The following is a 22066-nucleotide window of genomic DNA, read 5'->3' on the forward strand; positions in this document are numbered from 1 at the left end:
CCACCCGGATAACCGGGATGAAGGCTTGGGGGGTAAATGTTATCCCCATTTCCTCTCAGGGTTTTGGGCCCTCGCCCCGGCCCACGGTCAGAGGGGCCGGTTCGGTATTTGGGCCCAACCCGCGGACTACGGACTGGGCCTGTGTAGAAAGGTCCGGGAAGTACCTCCGGGTTCATGATTCGGCTCGAACGGTCCCGGCACTGTCCGGAGTGCCCCAGATCATCGCAGCCATCGCGTCCCGCTCCCGGGCCCAGAATGGTCCGGGCCTGAAGTAAACGCAGCGGGCCCAAGGTAAACGAACCTGGACCGCTTCATCCCCAGGCTATGGGCCAGGCGTCTAGGACACTGAAGCCGCCTCATTTCGCGTGGGTCTTGTCCCCCCACTTTTCACCTGCAGAAAGGGTCTCCTTGGGATTGTCTGCTGGCGTGTCAGGACTGCGCAGCCAAGTACTCTGACCGGTCTTGTCCCCTGAATCTGCCTCGTGATTCGAAGTGGTCAGAGCCAAAGTGCCGTTTTGTCGGGAGAATGCTTGCATCTCAGGGTAACTAATTGGGCCTGAGCTGGTTTGGGTTTGATGTACTATACATCTTTTTAGCTCGGGCCTCCACTAGGAAGGCCCCCTGTACACATATTCCAAATGGGCCCGGGTTAGGCCCGGCCCAAACCTGATGTCCCCCTCAATCTATAAATATAAGTTGTAATGCACCATAGAGAGGGAGAGAAGGCAGAAACTATGCTCAAATACAGTTAAACAACTCCATTGTTAAAGCTTATTCTAGCTCTAATACAGACTTATATACAGACTCGTGGACTAAGGCTAGTTAACGCCCAACCACGTAAAAATCTTGTGTCAATCCTCTATTCTCTTTATTATAATTAGTAAATATCCTTCTTTAAGATAGTTGCCGAAAATCTCGATTAACAAATAGTAATTTCTATAAAAAAAAAAATTCTATTTGATTACTATTAATATTACTTACATGCAAACTACACGAGTGACCAAAAAGTATATTAAAATTTTTCATGAAAAAGTTATTATACATTATACTAAAGATAAATTTTGCTAATATGTTATATGTTATATGGTAACTTGTTATACTTTATTGTAACTCATTAGTTTCATAAATGTTATTTTTTTTATGAAAAAATTACCAATTGGTATCTTATTAACATCTTAAGTAAGTTACTTTTTGAAACTTTGGAAAATAGAAAATTCATAATTTCGTAAATTTTTCATTATATTATTTTTTAAATCTAATATTTTTTTCATAACGTAGTAGGACATTTTTGTAAATAAAAAGTTGTATGAGATTTTTAAAATTAAAATGTAAAAACTCATATGAAAACATAAAAAAATTATGGCTGTTCATAAAATCCATAAACCGTAGTTTCAAATCCCAACCAATTCAGACCGAATCGCCAAAATTCGGACCAAAAGAATTCAGCTCAAACGATCTGGTTATCTAGACTGTTTTCTTTATTCATGGTCTGATCTTGGTTCGGACAATATTTTTGTTGGTTCAAACTAAATCGGATCAATTACGTTTTATTTTGTTTAATAAATACAAACATTATTAAAAAAACCTAAAATCTTAAAAACATTAATAATAATTGATGATATTGATATTAGCTTGATGGTTTTTTTAGATTAATTATATGTTTTGTTAACATAATTATATTATTGAACTAACATGTATTGTGATACTTTATGTGTTGTCAATTTAGTATTTCACGTTGTTGGTTCTTTGATTTGGTAATTTATGTAATATCAAACATTTTTATAATACATTTATTTATTATAAATCAGAGTTTTAATACATAAAATGTACAAGTTTACAAATTTAAGAAATAGTAATGGAAAAATAGTGTTTAAAATATGATTTTATGTTTTTAATGAGATTAAAGAGAGAGAAACTTGAGTAGTCAAGTATTGGACCCAAATGTCATATAATTTTAATTGGGGATTTTTATAAAATTAAGAAAGTTTTGCTAAAGGGCTTATTTGAAAAGAATTTTAGTATTTTGGGTCCAAGTGTAATTTTAAAAATAAATTAAAAAAAAAAAGAAAAGAAAAGGCTTCAGCCTTTCTTTTTTACCCGAGACTCTCTCTCTCTCTCCTCAGAAAATCTCTCTCTCTTTCTCTCTCTCTCTCTCTCTCGTGCGTGCGTCTGCCCGACCACCGAACGTCCACCGGCGATCACCGTTTATAGCCACGCGTCGGACCGTTGGATTCAGAGGCCTCCGAACTATCGACCCACGCGGGAATCTAGAGCTCACTCGCCGATTAAACACCTCAACTGGTCGATTTAAGTTCGGCCACCCCGCGACTTCAAAGTTGCGATTCGGCCACCTCGGGCATCCGTTTGCCGATCCGTCACCACCATCGTGTTCTTCGTGTTGTGGGCTTCAAAACCCAATAACTTGTTCCTACATCTACCATAGTTGGGTGGTGGGCCCACCACGAGCCACCGCGATCCACCGTAGATCGACGGTCGAAACTTAGTGTTCGAGGTTTTGAAGTACGTTTTGAGTCTCAGTATATCATCGTTTGACTTGTTGTGGAACTCGATCACTTCGGTATAATTTCTTTGACCTGTATATTGTGATTCAATTGTGATTGATTAGAATAATTGTTATTATGTGTATTTATAGTATATAATTATATATTCTTGATATATGAAATATTTTTCTGTAATTATACTGGCTGTCTGGGATTATATGTATTTTTTATACAGGTTTTGATTTGGAATTGTCCACTTTATAGCCGTTGTGCTGTCAAATTTTCTAGAAAATATTAAATATTAAATAAATTATAAAAATACATATTTAATTGATTTCCCATTAATATGGAAATTATTATGATTAATTAATTTTAATTATTATTGTTATTGTTTTGTTAAGTAAATCAAGAATACAGATTCATATATATATATATGAAAAGTGTGATTTATAGTAAACCTATTATTTAACCATTATTATTGTATATTAATATTTTTATTAATATTTGAATATTAAAATAATATCAAATATTAGTTTCTTACAGTTATTGATATTTGTAAGACCAGTGAATTTTGGAGAAAGTATATTTATTATATCACTGGAATTGATATTATGACTAATTAATAATAATATAAATATTTATATTTATATTATTATCATTATATTGATTATTACAATTTTATGTTAAAAATATGATTTTTTTTTTTATAAAATGACTATTTGAATATATATACATTCATATATGTATTGTTATTGAGGTATTTTGTTATTATTATTGAAATAAGTTTATTTATAGATGATAATTATTATTATTGTTGTTGTTGTTGTTATTATTATTATTATTATTATCATGAGAGTACATTATTAAATGAGCAATGTTTTATATGAAGAGTTATTTGTATTGCGTTGATAATAATTATTATTATCATTCATATAGTTTATGATATTGTTAATATACACTATCAATAGTGTATATTTACGATTTTGATAGAAATTAATAAATGATGTGCCTTGAATAGGATTTGTATGGATTTGATTGATTGACTCTTGCTGAGCAATTTTAAAATAAGCTAAGGACCTAAGGTAAGTAAATCTCACCTTTTGTGCTTAAGTGTAAGATGCATGACTACATTGATTGTGTACATCTGATGAGTTAAGTATGGTATGATGATGATGCATATGATAAGTATGTGAAGAATGGTTATATGAACACCATAAGGGTGTTGTGTGATATGTAATTGATGAATTCCGTGATATGTGAAAGATGTCTTACTTGGTTAAGAATGATATGAATTATGTGCAAGTATGTGTTCTTATGTTGATGGATATGTGGATTACTTTATGTTCATGATTTGTTATATGTTATGATATATGAAGCGTTTAAGTTTTTAGGCTGGAAACCTTAGACCTGAGCCATAGCTCTACATTAAGGTATAACAACGCCACCAACCCAAAGCTTCATGTATTATGACTAAAGATGTTTTGAGTTATATGAGATATGATACAATGCCTTGATTGAATACCATCAAACATGAATCATGAACATGAACATTGGCATTTCAGCATCTACACGTATGCATGGCATGTATAGTTATGTGATATATTATTATGTGATATAAGACCATGCATATGAATATGAGAAAAGTTATGAAATGCCTTGAAAAAGTCTTATGTAAAGTTGAACATTTTAATGACACAAGGCTTAAGCAAAGTGATAATAAGATGTTTAAAAAGGGTGCCACTGTTTTGATGAAGCAATCAAGTAAGTTCAGTAAAGAAGACGGAAGTCTATAAGACTTATAGTGGCTGCCCACTAGTGTGGGCTAGGTCAGAGTTGACCATTCAGATATGTTTGCCATGTTTCCGTCTTTCTCCTCCATATGTGTAATAAGTATGGAAGCTATGGCAACGATGAAATGAGTGTTATGATGAGCCTAGCTGCAATGATGGCTAGCCGGAGGAGAACCCATGGGATTCTATATGATATGTGTAACAAGCCCTGCAGGCATTGGCTGAATTAAACAGTGTACACAAGTGATATTGGGCCCATAAAAATGTGAAACTAAAAGAAAGAGCATAAAAGTAAAGTTTGAAAGTGCATGAGCAATAAATGAAATGCATAAGTATATAAGTCAGCATATTAGTATATGTGCACTACAAACTCACGACATTCATGTGTATGTGTATGCATGAGATTTGCTTACTGAGCGTTAGCTCATTATGTTATTTTCCAATATTTTTCCAGGTGTGGCTTTAGCTGTTGAGCAACTTGTGGAGCACAGACTCAGTAGCAATGCAATAATGGTTTAGAGTTTTCATATGGCTGCCTTAAATTTAAAGTATTCATACGTGTAATAATTTCTACTAATAAGTTTATATAAAAGTTTTAAATTTTTCTGTATTTCTTCATATCATTTTATTTAATTCTTTTGGTCAAGTGCCTAACATACTCGTAAACTCTAGAATTACGAGTATGTGGCGAACGTACCCTACCTTAGGGACGTTACAATTTATATGTTGTCATTTTTGTATTGTGTATACTAGTTTATGTATTGTTAAGCTGGTGTATTAGTTTGTTAATTTTATACTTTTATTTTTGTTGTATTCCTGTTAAGGTTTGAGTGAGACGAAGGACGATGAATACTAAACAATTATGGATTATCTTTTGAGAGTGTTTTGTATTGTTATTATGTGTTATTAACTTGTTATTTGTTAGGCTAAATAAATTATTTACTTTGAAAAGTTAAAAAAAAACTCAAAGTAAAAAATAGAACAATCACTTAAAATAAAATTGTAACAATTATAAAGTTCAAATGATAGTTCGAAACCAAATCAATTAGTTTTCTAAGTCATTTGGTTTGGTTAAGCATTTAATTGGTTTGATTTGGTTTTGCATTTTCAAAATACTGTTATGCTGGTTTGGTTACAAAAAATAAAAATCTAGACCAAACCAATCCGTGTACACCCTTAAATTTTGTATAGTTTATACATTTTTTGACCTTGTGTTTTGTCCTTGAAATTCTGTATTTTATGTTTACCAAGTGATTATAATTAAACAACTTAATTAAATGTGGAATATTAATTAAGTTGTTTAAACCGATTCTTGTGTTGTTAGCACATTTATTATGAATGTCAAGACAGAAATAGAAAAGCAAGTAAAAATCAACACAAGGAATTTTTACGTGGTTAAGAAATTCTTTCGAATAATCTACATCCACGAGGCCACGCCCAAAGAATAAACCAATTAGTAAAGAAACAATGTGTAACGCCCTACTTCCTTAGAGCCGTTACTAAGTGAGTTTTTAAGACAAAACAGTGTGCCATGAACTCGCTAACCGAGGTTTTGAAACAAAAGTGTGACTAATTAAAAGTTAAGGCTGTAATCTTTGAAAATGCGTCGTTTCATTAAAACTTCTATTATTAAACATTTGGGATCCCAAAATAAGGTTTGAAAACTAATTACATCTTGAAATAAGGTTACAGTTGAGAAATCATAAAATCATAGATTATTACAGCCATTTTTGAATAAACCCCCAACCAAAGCAGTCGGGCAGGCCAAACATGTACGCGTCGCTTCACGCTCTCCGTACTCATGGTTGGTTGACTCAGTCCTTGCTTCTACCTGCCACACGGAGCACCCGTGAGCCGAAACCCAGCAAGAAAACCCAAATAATACATAACATATGCAATTCATATAGCTGGCATAATTCACTGGTAAATAGGAAAACCATCATAATAAACAAGCACGGCCATGCCGCCCCAGAGGCCTTACCAAAGCCTGGGGTTTCGGTTCTCACCGCGAGGATAACTCATGTATCCCTTGGGTCCCACCCTGAATATAAGCATCCCATGTGCTGTGTGTTACTTTCGGCCCCACGGCCGTACCCGGCCTACGCCGCACTCGGCCCTTGCCGTTCATTTCATTATAATCACACATATAGTACATTCGAATAATCATTCACACACATCATGATTCATTTAAGGTTAAACATTTGCACATAATACAATCTGGGGCCATGCCCTGCAATCACACAGTGGGGCCATGCCCTATTCTTGGGTGTTACGGTTTTCTTACCTGTGTCCCGAGCTTTCCGATGCACCACGGTCACGAGCACGGTCCTCTAAGCACGAGCCTCTCCGAAATCCTAGTCACAACACACACAAAACACTTTTAATACTAACCAAACCCAAAACCACTTCCCGGGACCAATCCCGCACTCCTGGGACCTCTAAATCCATAAAGCAAAGTATCGGAACCAACCCCCGAGTCCCCGGGCAAAAGCCCTAAAAACTAAACTTTTGGGCTGCCAAAATGGCCTAGGGCCGCGGCGCCCAGCGACCTGGCCCCCATCCTGAAGCCTCCTCGCGCCACAGCGCTCCTTCGCGAACCCAGAAAATCTGGGTTTTTCCTGCATTTTTCCCGAGCTTTAACCTCTCCAAATCACCCCAAACCAATACATAAACCCCAAAACTCAAATCCAAACCTCAAATGAACAATCTAACACCCAATAAACACTAGAATCAAGACCAAAACATCAACACACCCAAGATCCACACCTTTGATCTCAAATTTCAGCAACTAACCCAAAACCCATGAAAATCTTAACTCAAGCATTAAATTCCTCAAATCAACACAGAAAAAAAACTTAAACAAGCATAAGATCCTTACCTCAAGAGTAGAATCCACCCTAAAAGTTTCCTTGATCTCCTCCTAAACTCCCACTTCAGCCCATTTTTCTCTTCTTCTTCTTCTTCTTCTTCTCATTGCCCTAACTTTCTTTCTCTTTATTTTTAACAAAACCATCAAATAACTCAAATGCCCAAACCGTGTACCCTATAATCCCAGCTGAAACTTGTCTAAACCCCTTGCCAAATGACCATGCTACCCCTCCAAATGATCCTTTCCCAACTAAGCCCTCAAGGGTACTCTAGTCCTTTCACTAATATTTCATTTCTACCATTTTCTATCTAGAACTTGTTACTCTCAGCAGTAACTAATGGTTACCCAGGTTACTAAATCTCCAATAACCATTACCCGCTAAATCTCAACTTAACCATAAAATTCCCAAGGTACCCCTAGGCTCCTCCCGAGCCGGGTATAGAAATCCCGTTGTGACTCTTAGACTAATTGGCTCACTAGGACCGTCTCGATGCGTGCATCCTGATGATAACACCACACTCACATGGCACCATTCACATAGTACAATTATCACAGATATGCCCTAACATGGCCAGATTACAATCATGCTCATTATAAGACAATCAGGTCTACATGCATACTAATTCACATAGTCATGCATCTCAATTAATCAAATAGTCATACAACGTGCAATCAATCATAATCATGCATTAAACTTATTAAAGTCACACATAAATCCCATCATGCCCTCCAGGCATACTGCTCCAGGCCCTTAGCCTTAACACTGAATTTGGGTCGTTACACAATGGGTACAAAAGCATTGGCTTAAATAATGTAGGACTCCATCTTAAACTATTGTCACAATCTTGTTGTACTCTTCTTTACGAATCTGGTTTTGATAAAACGTTGATTCTCTTGAAATCCCTTCAAAGAATAGAGAGTGCTCTCTTCCTCCCGATGTGAGACTTTGATGAAATCTTCTCCTGAAGATCCTCAGGAACACGTTCACAAGAGATACCACATGTTACACACAGAACAAGATAGATACATAGACAAGTGCACTCGGCACACAAACAAAGATTAAAGTGAAAAACTTAGGGCCTGTTTGACATTGTTTTCTGTTTTTTGTTTTCAAAATTGTGTTTTTAGAAATGAGAATAGAAAACAGTTTTTGTAGTTTTCAAAAAACATCAAGTGTTTGGTTAATATTTTCTAAAAATAATTTTTTAGTTTTATTTTTAAAAAATCTTAAATAATAAATTAATAAATATATTTACAAAGAGAAATTCTTTTAAGAATTTGTAATAAATAATGAGATAAAATAATGTGAAAGAAAAAATTGATGAAAAATAAAGAGAGAGAAAGTAAGGAGATAAATTTTGAGGAAGAAAAATTTAGAAAAGAGAAATTGATGCAAAAAAAATGAGAGAGAAAATGGCGAAATAGAAAAAATGAGGATAAAAAAATGAGGAGAGAGAAAATGAGGATATAAGAGGAGATGAGAGAGAAAATAATTAGATAATAAATGATGAGAGAGCAAATAAGAAAATTAAAAGTGATGAGAGACAAAGTGATGTTAGAGAAAGTAAGGAGATAAAAAGTTATGAGAAATAAATTTAATGAGAGAGAAAGTGATGTAAGATAATTATAGTAATTAAAAAGGTTATGTGAGAAAAAAAATTAACAAAAAAAATTTGAGAACAACTAAAAACAACTTTTTGTTGTTCTCAAAATTTTCTATTTTTGTAACTTTGTGTTTTAAAAATTGGTTTCTGAAAACAATGACTAACACCCCTATTTGGTTTTAGGTTTTAAAAACAAAAAATAGGTTTTTAGTTAAGGAGCCAAACACCCTCTTAATCTTTACAAAGAAACACTCCTAAAAAATAACAACAAGTATTTTCAAAATTAAAAAATTGAAGAGATGATTTTTCTAAAGGCCTTGGCAAGGTATTTATAGTTGAGAAAAACATCAAAGGCCAGCTCTTCTGAAATCTTGCAATTAATACAAGAATATTTGCAAATTTCTTTGATTGAAAAAATCTGGCAACCAGGTTGATTCTATTCCGATAGAATTGGAAACTGTTGAATCAACCGGATCATCAGTCTTGACTGGCTGAAACAAATTTATTTAGTCATTTCTCTTGACCATGTTCATTTTCGAATCATGCTTATCCTGAAATACTCAATCCCTGAAAATACTCCGTCGGAATAAGTCAAATATATTATTCTACCAATAAATCTATTTTGTGATAAAAATGGTGAGAATAATGTATTCACACTAATAAAGATTTTCACATTAAGGACAACTATTTCAATTGATAATCTCAATCACAATTTTCAAGAATCAATTTACAAAACAAACAAGATATTCCACCCGATTTTCTTCATGAGTTGTAAAAATATTTTGTCTAAATTAAGTTAGCCAATCAATGGTTTTATAATCTCCCAATTTGGCAACTTGTTAGACAAATGTATTTTACCAACTATTTTGAGAGTTCCTACAAGAAAAATTGGTTAATATATAAATGCAGTATAACAATTACTCCCCTGTGAAAGACATATCAAGCATATAACCAATATCACAGATAATGTTGATGGACCCAAAACGGATATGTTTTAAATATTTATAAATCGCAAGCGCACGAATCGTTCATATAGAATAGTGATTGCGTAAACAAGGATGTCGAATCCAAATGAGTTGTCTAAAATCAAAAAAGAAAACCATTTTAAATCAAAATTAATATATTATAACCTAGCCCCAAAGATTTATGAGACTTTGTAACAAGAAAATCAAATAAGAGACAATAGTAAAGAAATTAAAGACAATATATAAACATAAATTAATAGTAGAAATCAAGATGGTAAAAGAAGATTATTAAGGTACTAGAATCCATAAAATGTAAGTTCAATAATATTTATAAATACATTGATTCCCAAGTTTTAGTAATAGTATAAATTAATCAAACCATCACTTATGCAAATTAGATATTCTATTTGAGCACAAGTTTTTATAAAAATATAGGATCTATCTTCACTTTTTAAAATTATAATTTCAAAGTATAAAATGCAAATCAATCTAATGAAATAACAAATAAATCAATGAACATTATTTATAAGGCAAAACATAATATTTTTGTTCTAAGCATTGGATGTGTACAATTTAATGACACATCTTACACAAAGAATATTATGTTTTTGCACTAATGAAGAACAAAGTGTAAATATGTGCTAACAATAAAAAATGCATGATATTTAAGATGAAAGAAGATATTTGAAAAAAGAAAAATCCATAAACTTTGTTGCACAAATGGGAAATCAACATACAAAATAAATACTATCTAGTTACATATTGTTTTATCATCACCTTAATAATCTTAAAAAGATTAGAAACTCATAACTAGAATAGAAATTACAAACATAAATAGGAAAATTTGGAAGAGAAACCCCAAAATTTTTCCTCTAAAAACTCATAGAAAAATGACAAAAAAGAATAAAAAGATGAAGAGAATAGAGAGGTCTTGAAAGTGTAGAACTTGTGTATTGTAACCTCCCCCAAAAATTAAGCACACCCAAATCCCTTATTTATAGCAAAAAAAAGTGTATTAAAATAATCAATTAAATTAATAATAATATGGCAAATAGGGGTAAATTATAAGGTGTAATAATGATATTTTGGGATAAAATGTGTAGAAAAGTTTAGGTAAAAATGTGGTATTTTTAAACAAAAGGGAGAAGGGGACAATGTGCTTTTGTTGGGCTCAATGAGAGAAAAGGCAGCTGGGGAAGAATGACAGGAGTTCGGCTGGTGGACTGGGCCAGACGTTGGAGGCAGGGATTGATGCTGGCTGTGGCGTGTGGGCTCAGAAGGTGGCAGGGGCCCAGGTGGCTGGGAGGTGTTGCTAGGGACGAGTGGACTTCGCTGAGGCAAACGGGCTGGGCTTCTGGATGGGCCGAAGCTAGGCAGCAGGTAGACAGGCCCGTTAGAGCTGCAGGAGGCTGAAGGAGGGCCTGGAACAGTTGGCAGGCGGGCTTGGGCTTATTGGGTGCAGTGTTGGGCTTTTGAAAAATGCCACAATCTCCATATTTTTTTCAGCTTTAATTCTTGTCTCCTCTTCTTTCCAAAGTACCAAAATGCAACATTATTTTCTACAAAATAAATATAAAATAAATCATAATAAAATATTTTCAACTATAAAATAAATTAATTTAATTCTTTGAAAATATTAATTATAACTTAATTTATATTTAACATTTAAGTTCAATAATACAACATTTTTTTACCTCAAACTAAACAACAATAATTCAAATAATTACTACAACATTTTACAACAAAATAACTATAAAAATACACAAAAATCTATAAAATTAAAATAAACCTAATAAATTCAAAATTATTTAAAAACTTAATAAATTACTTAAAAACTCAAAGAAGCATAAAAAATATAGTAAAATAACTCTATTTTGTAGAGTTATCAAATATTAACTTATATCAAAGTTTAACATTTGCCCAACAAAATAAAGAACTCCAAAACCCTCAAAATTACTCCTTTTTTGTCTATCAATAAGCCAAAAGAGTAATAACACACGTCATAAAAACATCCAACACAAAAGAAAAGACAAATAAAGTGTTTTTTTACAATTTATTGAAAACGAAAGTGATGCAAACGGTCGAGTGAAAATTCAGGACCAATTGATTCAGGATGGTGCATTGTAGTGTCTCAATGGCCGAGTGAAAATTCTGAAGGCTGCAAACATCTGTCTGGACAGTTCCCAAAGTTGTCTAGACAGTTGTGAGTTCAGTGAGAACAGGGTCAGAAGCATCTGATTTGAAAGCAAGGCTTTTGGTCTTCATGGCAGGAGTAGACTCTTCCTTCACTTTGGAGATGAGGCCAGCAGGTGGGGGAACACAATTTCATATTCCAATTTGAGAGGCCTTTGAGAGTCAAGCAATTTGTAGATCAAATGAGGAAAAACAAGATGTTGTCCTTCTTTTTGGCATTTCCTAAAGCAATGATCTGATCAAATTTATGAGAGCATCTTCGATGCTTGTAGCCCCAGTGGTGGCTCGAGCATATTTATTATATAAAATGTCATTTTGTCAATAACAAATAAGATTTTTATTTGTTGTGGTTGGAAAAGTTACCACTTTCAGGCAACGTTGCTTATTTTATTTCTAAAAAATTAATAATATTTTATACTGTACTTTTGGCAACACTTTGCATTGCTGATGCTTTGAGTAGCTAAATCAATTGTGACTCATGTACCAACCTTGAATAGAAAGAACATCGTGCCATAGGTAATGGCTGAGGTGTGAGTGGTGGGTTTCCAATTATTGATGACAAACTTGTGAAGTACACCATAGTAGTAGTAGTAAGGTCGGTCACTTTAAGGATGGCAAAATCAATTGAGTCATTTTAAACTTCAGGAGGCAGCTTGAGCACTTTAGCTATTTCAGAAGAGTTAAAAGCATACCAATGCCCATGAACATACACTTTTTCAAACATAAATGAATTTTTCTCAAATAGTTCATCATTGATATTTGCATAAAATTCTTGAACTACCCTTGAAACAAAAACATCAAAATTAGTGAGAGCGCCCAACCAACCCCTTTCCTCAATATTTTTCAGAACATTAAACACATGATAGGTAGAAAAAGAGAAAATTTTCTCACAAATAAATTCCTTATGCAAATAATGTTTCATGTTTTTCTCATTGCCATTGAAGCAAAAATTCAGAGAGTAGGCTTTGAACACGAAACTTGACTGGGGCTGAGATGCAACAACTTTCTTTGAAGTTGGATTTGGGAATTCCATAGCTTTCTTGCCCTGAGATTTTAAGGAAATAGGAATGTCCTCTGAGGGATCAGACTCAGTTTCTGATAGATCTTCCAGGTCTGCTACAGCCTCTTTGTCTTCGTCTTCTTGTTCTTCATCATTTGAAGGTTCATATTCCTTCACGGACTCATCTTCAGAGGAATTACAGGCTGGTAGGAAAATTTTGGCCTTTTCCTATATTTTGACAAATGAGTTGATTCAGTAGGGGAGGAAATAAGGCTTGTACCTTTACCCCTAGGTGAACTGTGAGATGCCACGACTTGAAATCATCCCTTGGTTTTTTTCTTAGAAGTTAGAACCTCTGGGGACTAAAAAGATTAAGATTTGGTCTCAGATGGAAATTTCTCCTCTTCGGACATCGTTGGTTCAAGAGAGGTTGAAACACCCTTTGAAGTGGCTAGGACAGAGGCGAGTGAAGCCAACTCACTAAGGCCTTTGGTTTTGGCCACCACAAGTGGAGCCACCGTGATAAGGGTCTTAAGGACTGTAAGGTCTAGAATCACCACCGCAGTGCTGGTGGAGTCACTTGGAGTATGAACACGGGTGCCAGATTTTGAGAGCACGGTCTTTCATGCCTTTCTTTTGGTTACACCACTGGCAGAGGCAGTGAGGATAGGAGGAGTAGCCTTCAGAAGAGCACCAGACCCATAGGTCTTCATAGCTTTCTACAGAAAGGGTTAGACAAAGAAAACAAAAAGAAAGCAAATGGAAAAAGAGAAAGAAAAAAGAAAGAAGGAGGGTACACAAAGAGGAAGAGCTTTTATCGGGTTTAAAAAATAAAGAGGATATGATAAATAGAGACTGATGTGACCAACTTAAATGAGAGAAATTTGATATCTTTTCCTTTTTTTTAAATTGTGATTTACAATAAATATAAAAATCAAACAAATCCATTCAAAGCACAAATCGGGTAACTAACCATAAGGCCAATTTTTTGGGTCAAATAGTATATTAGGAAAACAAAGTGAATTGACAAAAATCCTCACGAGCCCCACACAACCAGATATATTAATATATATATGGGCAATTCTATAATCCCTCGGTTGGATTTGAAGGTTTTAGTCCTTCATCAAATCTAAGTCGCCCGATTGTTGATGAACGGTAAGATTGAGACGCAATATTGACAATGTGTTAAAATACACATATACCCCTTCATACCCCTTAGCAACCGGCTACGTGTTTCACTTTCACATATACCCCTTGACAGACTACAAGAGGAGAGATCTGAAGAATGTAAAGGTGGCCTCAAATGACTCCAGAGACATGCTACCCCGTTCAGGAGGATGCAAAAACAGAGTTAGCTGAGGAACTATCCAAAATAAAGGTGGCAGAATCAGAAGATTTCACTAAGCCAGTAAAGTTAGAGAAAGATGAGCAAGTACCGAACTTCGGACAATACGGTGTTCAAAATAAGACGTTTCCCATGCAAGCTCTCACAAAATGTGATGGTCTTCGATGCTCCCAAAGAAAAGATCATTGTTCTGTTTCTATATACATAATGCATGTGTTGGCTTGTCAAATATGTCTAGATCTGGTTTCAACCATTTACCTTGGAGTGGTTTAACCTTTTAAAACTATCAATAGACTGTTCCTCAACAGTTTTTCTTGTAATGTGCAGAAGAAGATGAGGGTTTGGAGAAAACAACTGCTTCAAAAGAACCAGGCATTGTTGACATAGACTCAGACGTAAAGGATCCTCAAACTTGTAGCTTGTATGGTCCCTATATATATATAAATAATAACTGATGCATTACAAAGCTTTATCATGAAGCCATTTGTTTAGAAAATAATGGTTAAGATACGTGTTTTTATTTTTTTTTCCCTTTTTTCGAATTGTGTTTTCAAAATTGATATCCTTGTATTAGTTTTCCATTTCATGTCAACCGCAACAGTCACTCAACGTCGATGACGACGACGATAACGACGACAACAACAACTTTGAACCCCACTCAGGTGGGGCTTTGATCTCATCTCGGGTCATCATCAAAACTCCGGTGATATGGCCTCATGCTGCCCCAGAGGCCGACCACCTAGCTCGATGAACAAGCCAAAGTCATCGATGATCATCACACGAGAGAGCGCAAACACTCTCCGGGCCCACATCTTGGAGGTCGGAAGCTGCTGCAACGTCTTTGACTTTGTCGCCACTTATGCCCGGAAGCGGCAGCGTGGGATTTGTGTCCTCAGCGGAAGCGGCACCATCACCAACATCACGTTTCGGCAGCTCGCCGCAGCCGGAGTCGTGGTGACCCTCCACGGAAGGTTCGAGATAATTTCCCTTTCAGGATCGTTCTTGCCCTCGCCTGCGCCACCGGGCGCCACCAGCCTCACTGTATTTTTGGCCGGTGGACAAGGTCAGGTGGTTGGTGGGAATGTTGTTGGAGCCCTAATTTCAGCCGGTCCGGCCATTGTGATAGCTTCCTCTTTCACGAACGTGGCATATGACTCATTTTTTGTTACATTTTACTCATTTCATGTTATGTAATATATCATTTTAATTACATAGCTACAGATAAAATTTTACGTAGCTAATATTGTAAATAAGTTTCAACTTCATACTAAAATGACCATACAACCCCAACTCATTATTTTTTGGGACTGACATTTACAGTTATACCCCTTACTTTTCACAGTCAGACCAGCACAATTTTTCACATCCGGTTTACATAACCGATTCAACAGGTATAAAGTTTAAAAAAGAAAAACATCAAAATTGTTCATAGCATGACACTTGACAAAAAGTTTTGGGTCCCACTTGTTGGACTAAGTCCCGTGAGGGACTAAAGAATTTCCCTATATATATTATATATTATATATTGTTTTTTTTTTAATGTAAATGCCAAAATATCTTCTTTTTTTTATTGAGCTCCAAAACTGTGACCTGTCCATTGGGAAAATAACAAATATTAATTTATAACAAGCATTTTTTTGTAACATCCCAAATTACTTAATAAGGCTTAGGGCCTTGATTAGGGTGTCATGATGGAAAATTATGAAAATTATATGTTTATGTGTTTTATATACGTGTAATTATGTGATTATGTGAGTTATATTATTATATGACTTGATATGCATGTTTAGGTGTATTAATTAAGAATGTGGGCCCGTTTCTTATTAGAAGGGCAATTTTTGTAATTTGACCCCTTATGGGTATATTTGACATATATGTCATATATGTGTGGGACCACATATTATGTGGATATATTTGGGTTACTCGGAGGCAATCCTAGAGAGCAAGTTAGCGGGAAAGTCACAACGGGACCAATATTTGACTCGGTGCGAGTCAAGGGGTATTTAGCACATTACTGGGATATTGGGTAATGAGAATGAATATTTGATTATTTATTGGGAGTTAGTGAGATCAGGAGGAAATTATAAAGATTTTGACTATTTTACCCTCGGGGGTGTTTTTGGGACCCCGAGCATTGGGATTAACTTGAGGTTACTTAAGCTCGAAGTAACCTGAGAGAAATAGATATACATTTAAAACATTGTTTCTCTCTCTCCCGTTATCCCTTTTTACACATAATCAGAGGTAATTTAAGCTTTGAATTTCCGAGTTTCCATTTCCTAAAGCTTCTTAAGTTTTGAATTTGGATTCTACGTTCTGATGTGTTTTTGACTGGTTTGAAGCTTGGGTTTTGATGGTTTTGGGCCATTGAGATGATTAGAAACTTTGTGTTTTGGGATTTGGATATGTTTGGATAGGTTTATGGAGTGTTTTGAAATGGAAAAAACAGAGGTTTTTGGTTGGGTTCCAGGTCGGGCTGTGGCCATGTTCTTGGGCATCGCGGCCCAAGCTTAACGAAGAAGAGGACCTGGCTGATGGGCACTTAGGGCTGCGGCGCCTGATAGGCGTGCCACAACGCGCGACACAGATAGAAAGGGGCAAAGGCCTCTATTTTTGGCGGGTTGCGGCACTTAAGGGGAATTTGGCCTTAGGGAGGGTTTTGAGTGCGGGAACTCAAACCTAAGGGCTCAGGATCGATCCTACTACCCAGTTTGGTAGGATTCGACGTCCCAGAGGCTAGGACTCGATCCGGAAGCCTTTATTTACTCATTATTGATGAGATTCTATACTTGGTTGTGACTATGTTAATCCTAGGGGTTTAGGATTAGGATCGTGCTTGATGGTCGTTCTTATTTTTCATTACACTCGGACTTGAGGTAAGAAAACTACACCCATTACGTGACATACATGATTAGGACTTGGCCCGAATGCTGAATATAGTTTTGATTGGGCAATGGCCCCTGTAAATGTGCATGATTATGATTATGCTTGTGATTATTGATGAAGCATGTTGAGTGCTCTATATATGAATATTTGTTATATGATGAATGCTTGTTTGCATTATATACTTGAGTAAAGCATTGACTTATCAGTCAAGGATGGCAATAGAGTTAAGCGCTAGTCGTAAAGCATTGACTTATCAGTCAAGGGGGACAATAGTGCGTTGAGCGCTGGTCGATATGATTGGATCTAATCAGGAGAGAGTTACACGCTCGTTCGACCCGATGGTCGTAGAAAACTAAAGCGCTTGGCTCGCTCTGTGGCTAGTTATTCAGAGCAAGGGCAAATGATCCAGGTTGACTCTATGGTCATCTATTTAGAGCAAAAGGCCCCAGGTTGACTCTATGGTCATCAGATTAGGGTTGCGAGCCCCATAATGATTCCATAATCATTTATTTGTACCTGTATGCATGCACGAGTAGGTTATTACTGATGGGCATGCTAGATATACATATGAATATGTGTATATTGTTCACGCACTTGTATTAAGTTTTCTTGTTGGGCCTTGGCGCACGAGTGCTATGTGGTGCAGGTAAAGGGAAAGGAAAGTTGGACCAGCCATGAGTTGGAGAGCTTAGGTGGTGATGTGTACATATGTGGCTGCTTGACCACCATGACCAAGGTTTCTTAGAGGAACTAGAGTTAAACCCTACTTTTGCCGCTTAGGTCGGCGGGTTGTAACTTTGAGTTGTAATGACCATTTTGGAACTGTAAACAACTAAGTAAATGGTATTATGAAATCCCATATACAGTTTAGTGCTTTTAATGAAACATCCATTCCTTTTAACCAATTTTTTTAACCCTAGACCAGTAATCACACTTAGATGCACGTTTATGGCCTAATTACTCATTTAGTGAGTTAAGCACTATTTAAAATACACAGTGTAACGGTCTTGGCTAACCAGGGCATTACAACTTGGTATCAGAGTGTGCCAAGGTTAAGGGTTCCTAAAGACAGACTGGGCATGTACACTCACCACTGAAGATAAGCTCGAATTAGGGTTCGGTAACTATTTATGTGGTTATGTGTGTAACTACTTAAATAGGATATAAATGTTTTATCTGCATGTCTTATTATGTAGCATGAGATATATTGATAGGGCCTGGCCCTTGAATGCTGCATGATATAAACAGAACGTGCTAATTAGCAATGATATTGCTTGTGAATGCCAAAGAATCACTTATTAACATTGATATATGGACATGTAAGTCAGGACACGCTCATTAGCGCTGTCATAAATACATGTATGCCATAAAATTCTTATTAGCATTGTTAATTGTTATAGATATCAGGACGTGCTTATTAGCACCAGACTTGAATATGAATCGACATGCTTATTAGCATGACTGTTGAATGTGAATGGTTATATGCTTGATCTTGGACCGTGAGGCGGCAAGAGGTTTAGTTATCGCTATCTAACTGGTCGAATTGATTATTGCAGCAAAGTATAAGCTTGGATGTATGCTTCCAAGGCCGATTGAATCATCAAATGGTCAGGAAGATCAGGGCCAGAATGATAGACAGGGTCAAGATAATGACCAGGGTCAGACCCCTCAGCCAGCTTCTGAGAATAAGCAACAGTTGTTTGCTGATTTGCAAGCTAGGGTATTGAGGCAGGAAGAAGAAATTTGCCTCCTGAGATAACAACAGGTTCCTGTAGGGAACATCTTGCCAAAGGCACCACCTGTGATGGTGCCAACAGCTAGCCGTCAGAGGCTGGGAATAAATGGGAACCTTTTTATGAAAGGTTCAGGAAACAGTACCCTCTAGTCTTCAAGGGTAATGCGGATCCGGCCAAGGCCGAGCAGTGGATGAGTATGGTTACCACCATCCTAGACTTTATGAGGGTGTCTGGTAACGAGAGGGTGCCATGTGCCATGTATATGTTTCGGGAGGATGCCCGAATCTGGTGGGAAGTGATATCTGGATTGGGAAGAGTTTCAAACTCTGATTAATGAGAAGCATTACAATGATGCCATCAGGGTGGAGAAGGCTGAAGAGTTTAGCAGGTTACTTCAGGGAAACTCATTAGTGACTGAATATGCCTTGAAATTTGATAAACTGGCAAATTTTTGTCTGGGAACTGGTGCCCAGTAATTGTTATATTATTTCATATAATATAATATTAGATTAAATAATGTGACAAAATGTGATTTGTCACACAAATGTGATTTGTCACACCTTGTAACATATTATTGAGAGTCACAAAATTGGACTAATGTGTGTGCCAAAATGTGACATATTTTGGAGTTACAAAATCAGTTACAAATTTGTAACTCCCAAATATTACCCAATAATGTGTATATTATATGTTACACATTTGAGATTGGATTTCATAAAGTCATGATGATATATGACTGTTGGAGACATGTTTTTAACTCCCAATAGTTGTTTGGAGGTTACAAAATCATGTGGGAAAGGATTTGGGACGTTTTGGAACGTTTTGGAAAAATGATTTTTTTGTGCTGAAAATGGCCTGTGGCCGCGGCCACTGACTTTCAGTGGCCGCGGCCTGGGGGACAGAAGCTAGTGGCCGCGGCCACTGAAAAGTCGTGGCCGCGGCCAGTGAGGTTGACAGCCTATGTGAATTTTCAGTTTTTTCCAAATTGAACGGTTCTAACATCCCAAATAACTCCCAAATCTCCATTTTAATTCCATAAACATCCAATTAAATATTGGTAACAGCCATGAGGGTTGGTGGAATTTGAAATTCAAAGAGGTATCTCAAACTCTATAAATAGGAGCCTAATGCTCACTTGTAAGACAACACCATTTTTCATCCACAAAGCACTTGGCTGAAAAATACACCTTGAGCCTTGATAATTCCAGAGAGTTATTTCCTTGAGAGATCCCTTAGTGCTTAGAGAATAGGGGGAAATAAGCTTTTTGACAAAGGTCTTGAACCTTGTTCAAGTTGGTGATCCCCACTGCTCTACACTTTGGTTGAGTGTGAGAGTTTGTTTGTGTTTTCATTCTTTTGTTCTTTTTATTTACTTGTATTTTGAGCAATTGAGTTGTAATACTTATTTAATCAATATTATCTTGTCCATTGTATTTTTGCATAGAGTTGTATTTGGTTTTTCCATAATTCTATTGAGCAATAATATATATTCTCTAACAATCAAAAGCTTATATTCATTTTCAATGGAAGGAGAAGCCATAGAGATCTTGTGAGGATTCAACCTTGAAAAGATGGTAAGATAAGGTAATGTTCTTCTTTGATTTTCTTAGAAGATCTAGTAGTTTTCATATAGTGATAGATATGAGAAGAAGAAAATTTTATAAATGAGGTTCATTGTTTTCTAATATCTTTTGTTTTTTCAAATATAGTGGTTAGATTAGAAGATAATTCAACATCTTGAGTTTTATGATATGTGATTAATATGTAAATAATCTAGTAGATTATTGGGTAAAATGCTTCCATGTCATAGAATTGTCCTATTTTGTGTTAATGAGAAATTATTAGAATGACAACTATATGAGTTTTATATGACATGCCTATATATTGATTTTGTGAATCAATAGAAATGTGAAATCATATGTGGATGATATTATTAATTCATATTTCATATTAATAAAGAGCCATATTAGTTGACAACAATGTGAAATTATATTGAAATATAATCTTGTAAACATTTGTGAGATGTTAATATGTTTTATCCTATATTGATGAGAATTATCATGATTATTGTGGTGTGCCATATAATATGATTATTAAGGTGATAATAATATTAATATGTTTTATCCTCTATTATTGCAATGTGATGAGTTACCATTCATTTGGTAAATAAAGAGAATTATTTGAGAAATGAAATTTCTCATTTAAGTGTTTACCATCTCACTTTATGAGATAAGAAAAGATGAAACTAAGGGGGTTACATCTTTTAATGGTTGTGTCTTGCCATTACAAGAAAAATGGATCAAAGTGGATTAAAAAATTGTGAGATGACATATTGACTCAATAGACTTAAAGTCTAAAGAATGGTCAAAAGAGAAAATATTTGAGAATTATTTAGTGACAATAATTCTTAAACATTGAATATCTCAATGAGGAGACATTACAAAATTGGAGAAGCAATTTTGAATCTTTACACCAATGGTGAATAAAAGAGAACTTTATTCATTTTGGTTAAAGATGGTGATATGTTTAAATTAATCTCAGTGAGGAGATAATTTTAAACAAAACATAAGAAATCAAAGTGTTTAAATAAATCAATGAGGATTTATTTTCTTTGATTTAAAGTGTTTAAAAAAAAATTGACATTTTCATTTTCATTTTGTTGAGAAAATCAATGGATGTCAAATTGATGTTTTCAAAAGAATCTCAAAGAGACTCTTAAAAAATACACAAAAGTTGTTTAAGTGATTTATAGATTATTTAGACAACTAAAAATGAAATTTGTGATTATTTGTTTGAGAAATTTTCACATTAAATTTGTGTTCACATTTTATTTTGTGAAATATATAAAAGAAAGCAACCATGTAAAAGTTACTTTCAAATAAGTGTGCTTTGCTTTAGCAAGTAAATGAATCAAGATAAACATTGAGGTTTTTTATTTTGATCTATTGAGTGTTTATCATGAAGCTTAAGAACTCATGATGAACTTTGAGAATCATAGGTCTAGATTTATCTTGGAGGATAAATGACTTATTAGAATAAAGAGATTTCTATTTTAAAGTGATATTTTATTATCACTATGTGAGAAATGTGGGGGTGATGCTCCAAAGTTAATCAATTTATTTTGTTGTTAATCAATTGATTAATTTGGTCATCCTATCAAATAGGTGATTTGGAATT

The 22066-nt window shown here is 35.2% G+C and overlaps 1 protein-coding gene and 1 long non-coding RNA gene across 2 annotated transcripts; both read left to right on the forward strand.

The window, feature by feature from the left end:
• Positions 1–3525: 3525 nt before the first annotated feature.
• Positions 3526–4901, forward strand: LOC133822722 (uncharacterized). Its single transcript, XR_009888025.1, has 2 exons — positions 3526–3583; positions 4746–4901. It is a non-coding gene; the product is annotated as an uncharacterized LOC133822722 (long non-coding RNA).
• Positions 4902–14225: 9324 nt separating this feature from the next.
• On the forward strand, positions 14226–15461 carry LOC133812773 (AT-hook motif nuclear-localized protein 23-like). Its single transcript, XM_062246595.1, has 3 exons — positions 14226–14424; positions 14595–14688; positions 14930–15461. The coding sequence occupies exons 1-3, from the start codon at positions 14226–14228 to the stop codon at positions 15459–15461; spliced, it is 825 nt and encodes a 274-aa protein (XP_062102579.1).
• Positions 15462–22066: the final 6605 nt, after the last annotated feature.

The sequence above is a fragment of the Humulus lupulus genome, chromosome 1 (assembly GCF_963169125.1).
Source record: "Humulus lupulus chromosome 1, drHumLupu1.1, whole genome shotgun sequence".
In the NCBI taxonomy this organism is placed as follows: domain Eukaryota; kingdom Viridiplantae; phylum Streptophyta; class Magnoliopsida; order Rosales; family Cannabaceae; genus Humulus; species Humulus lupulus.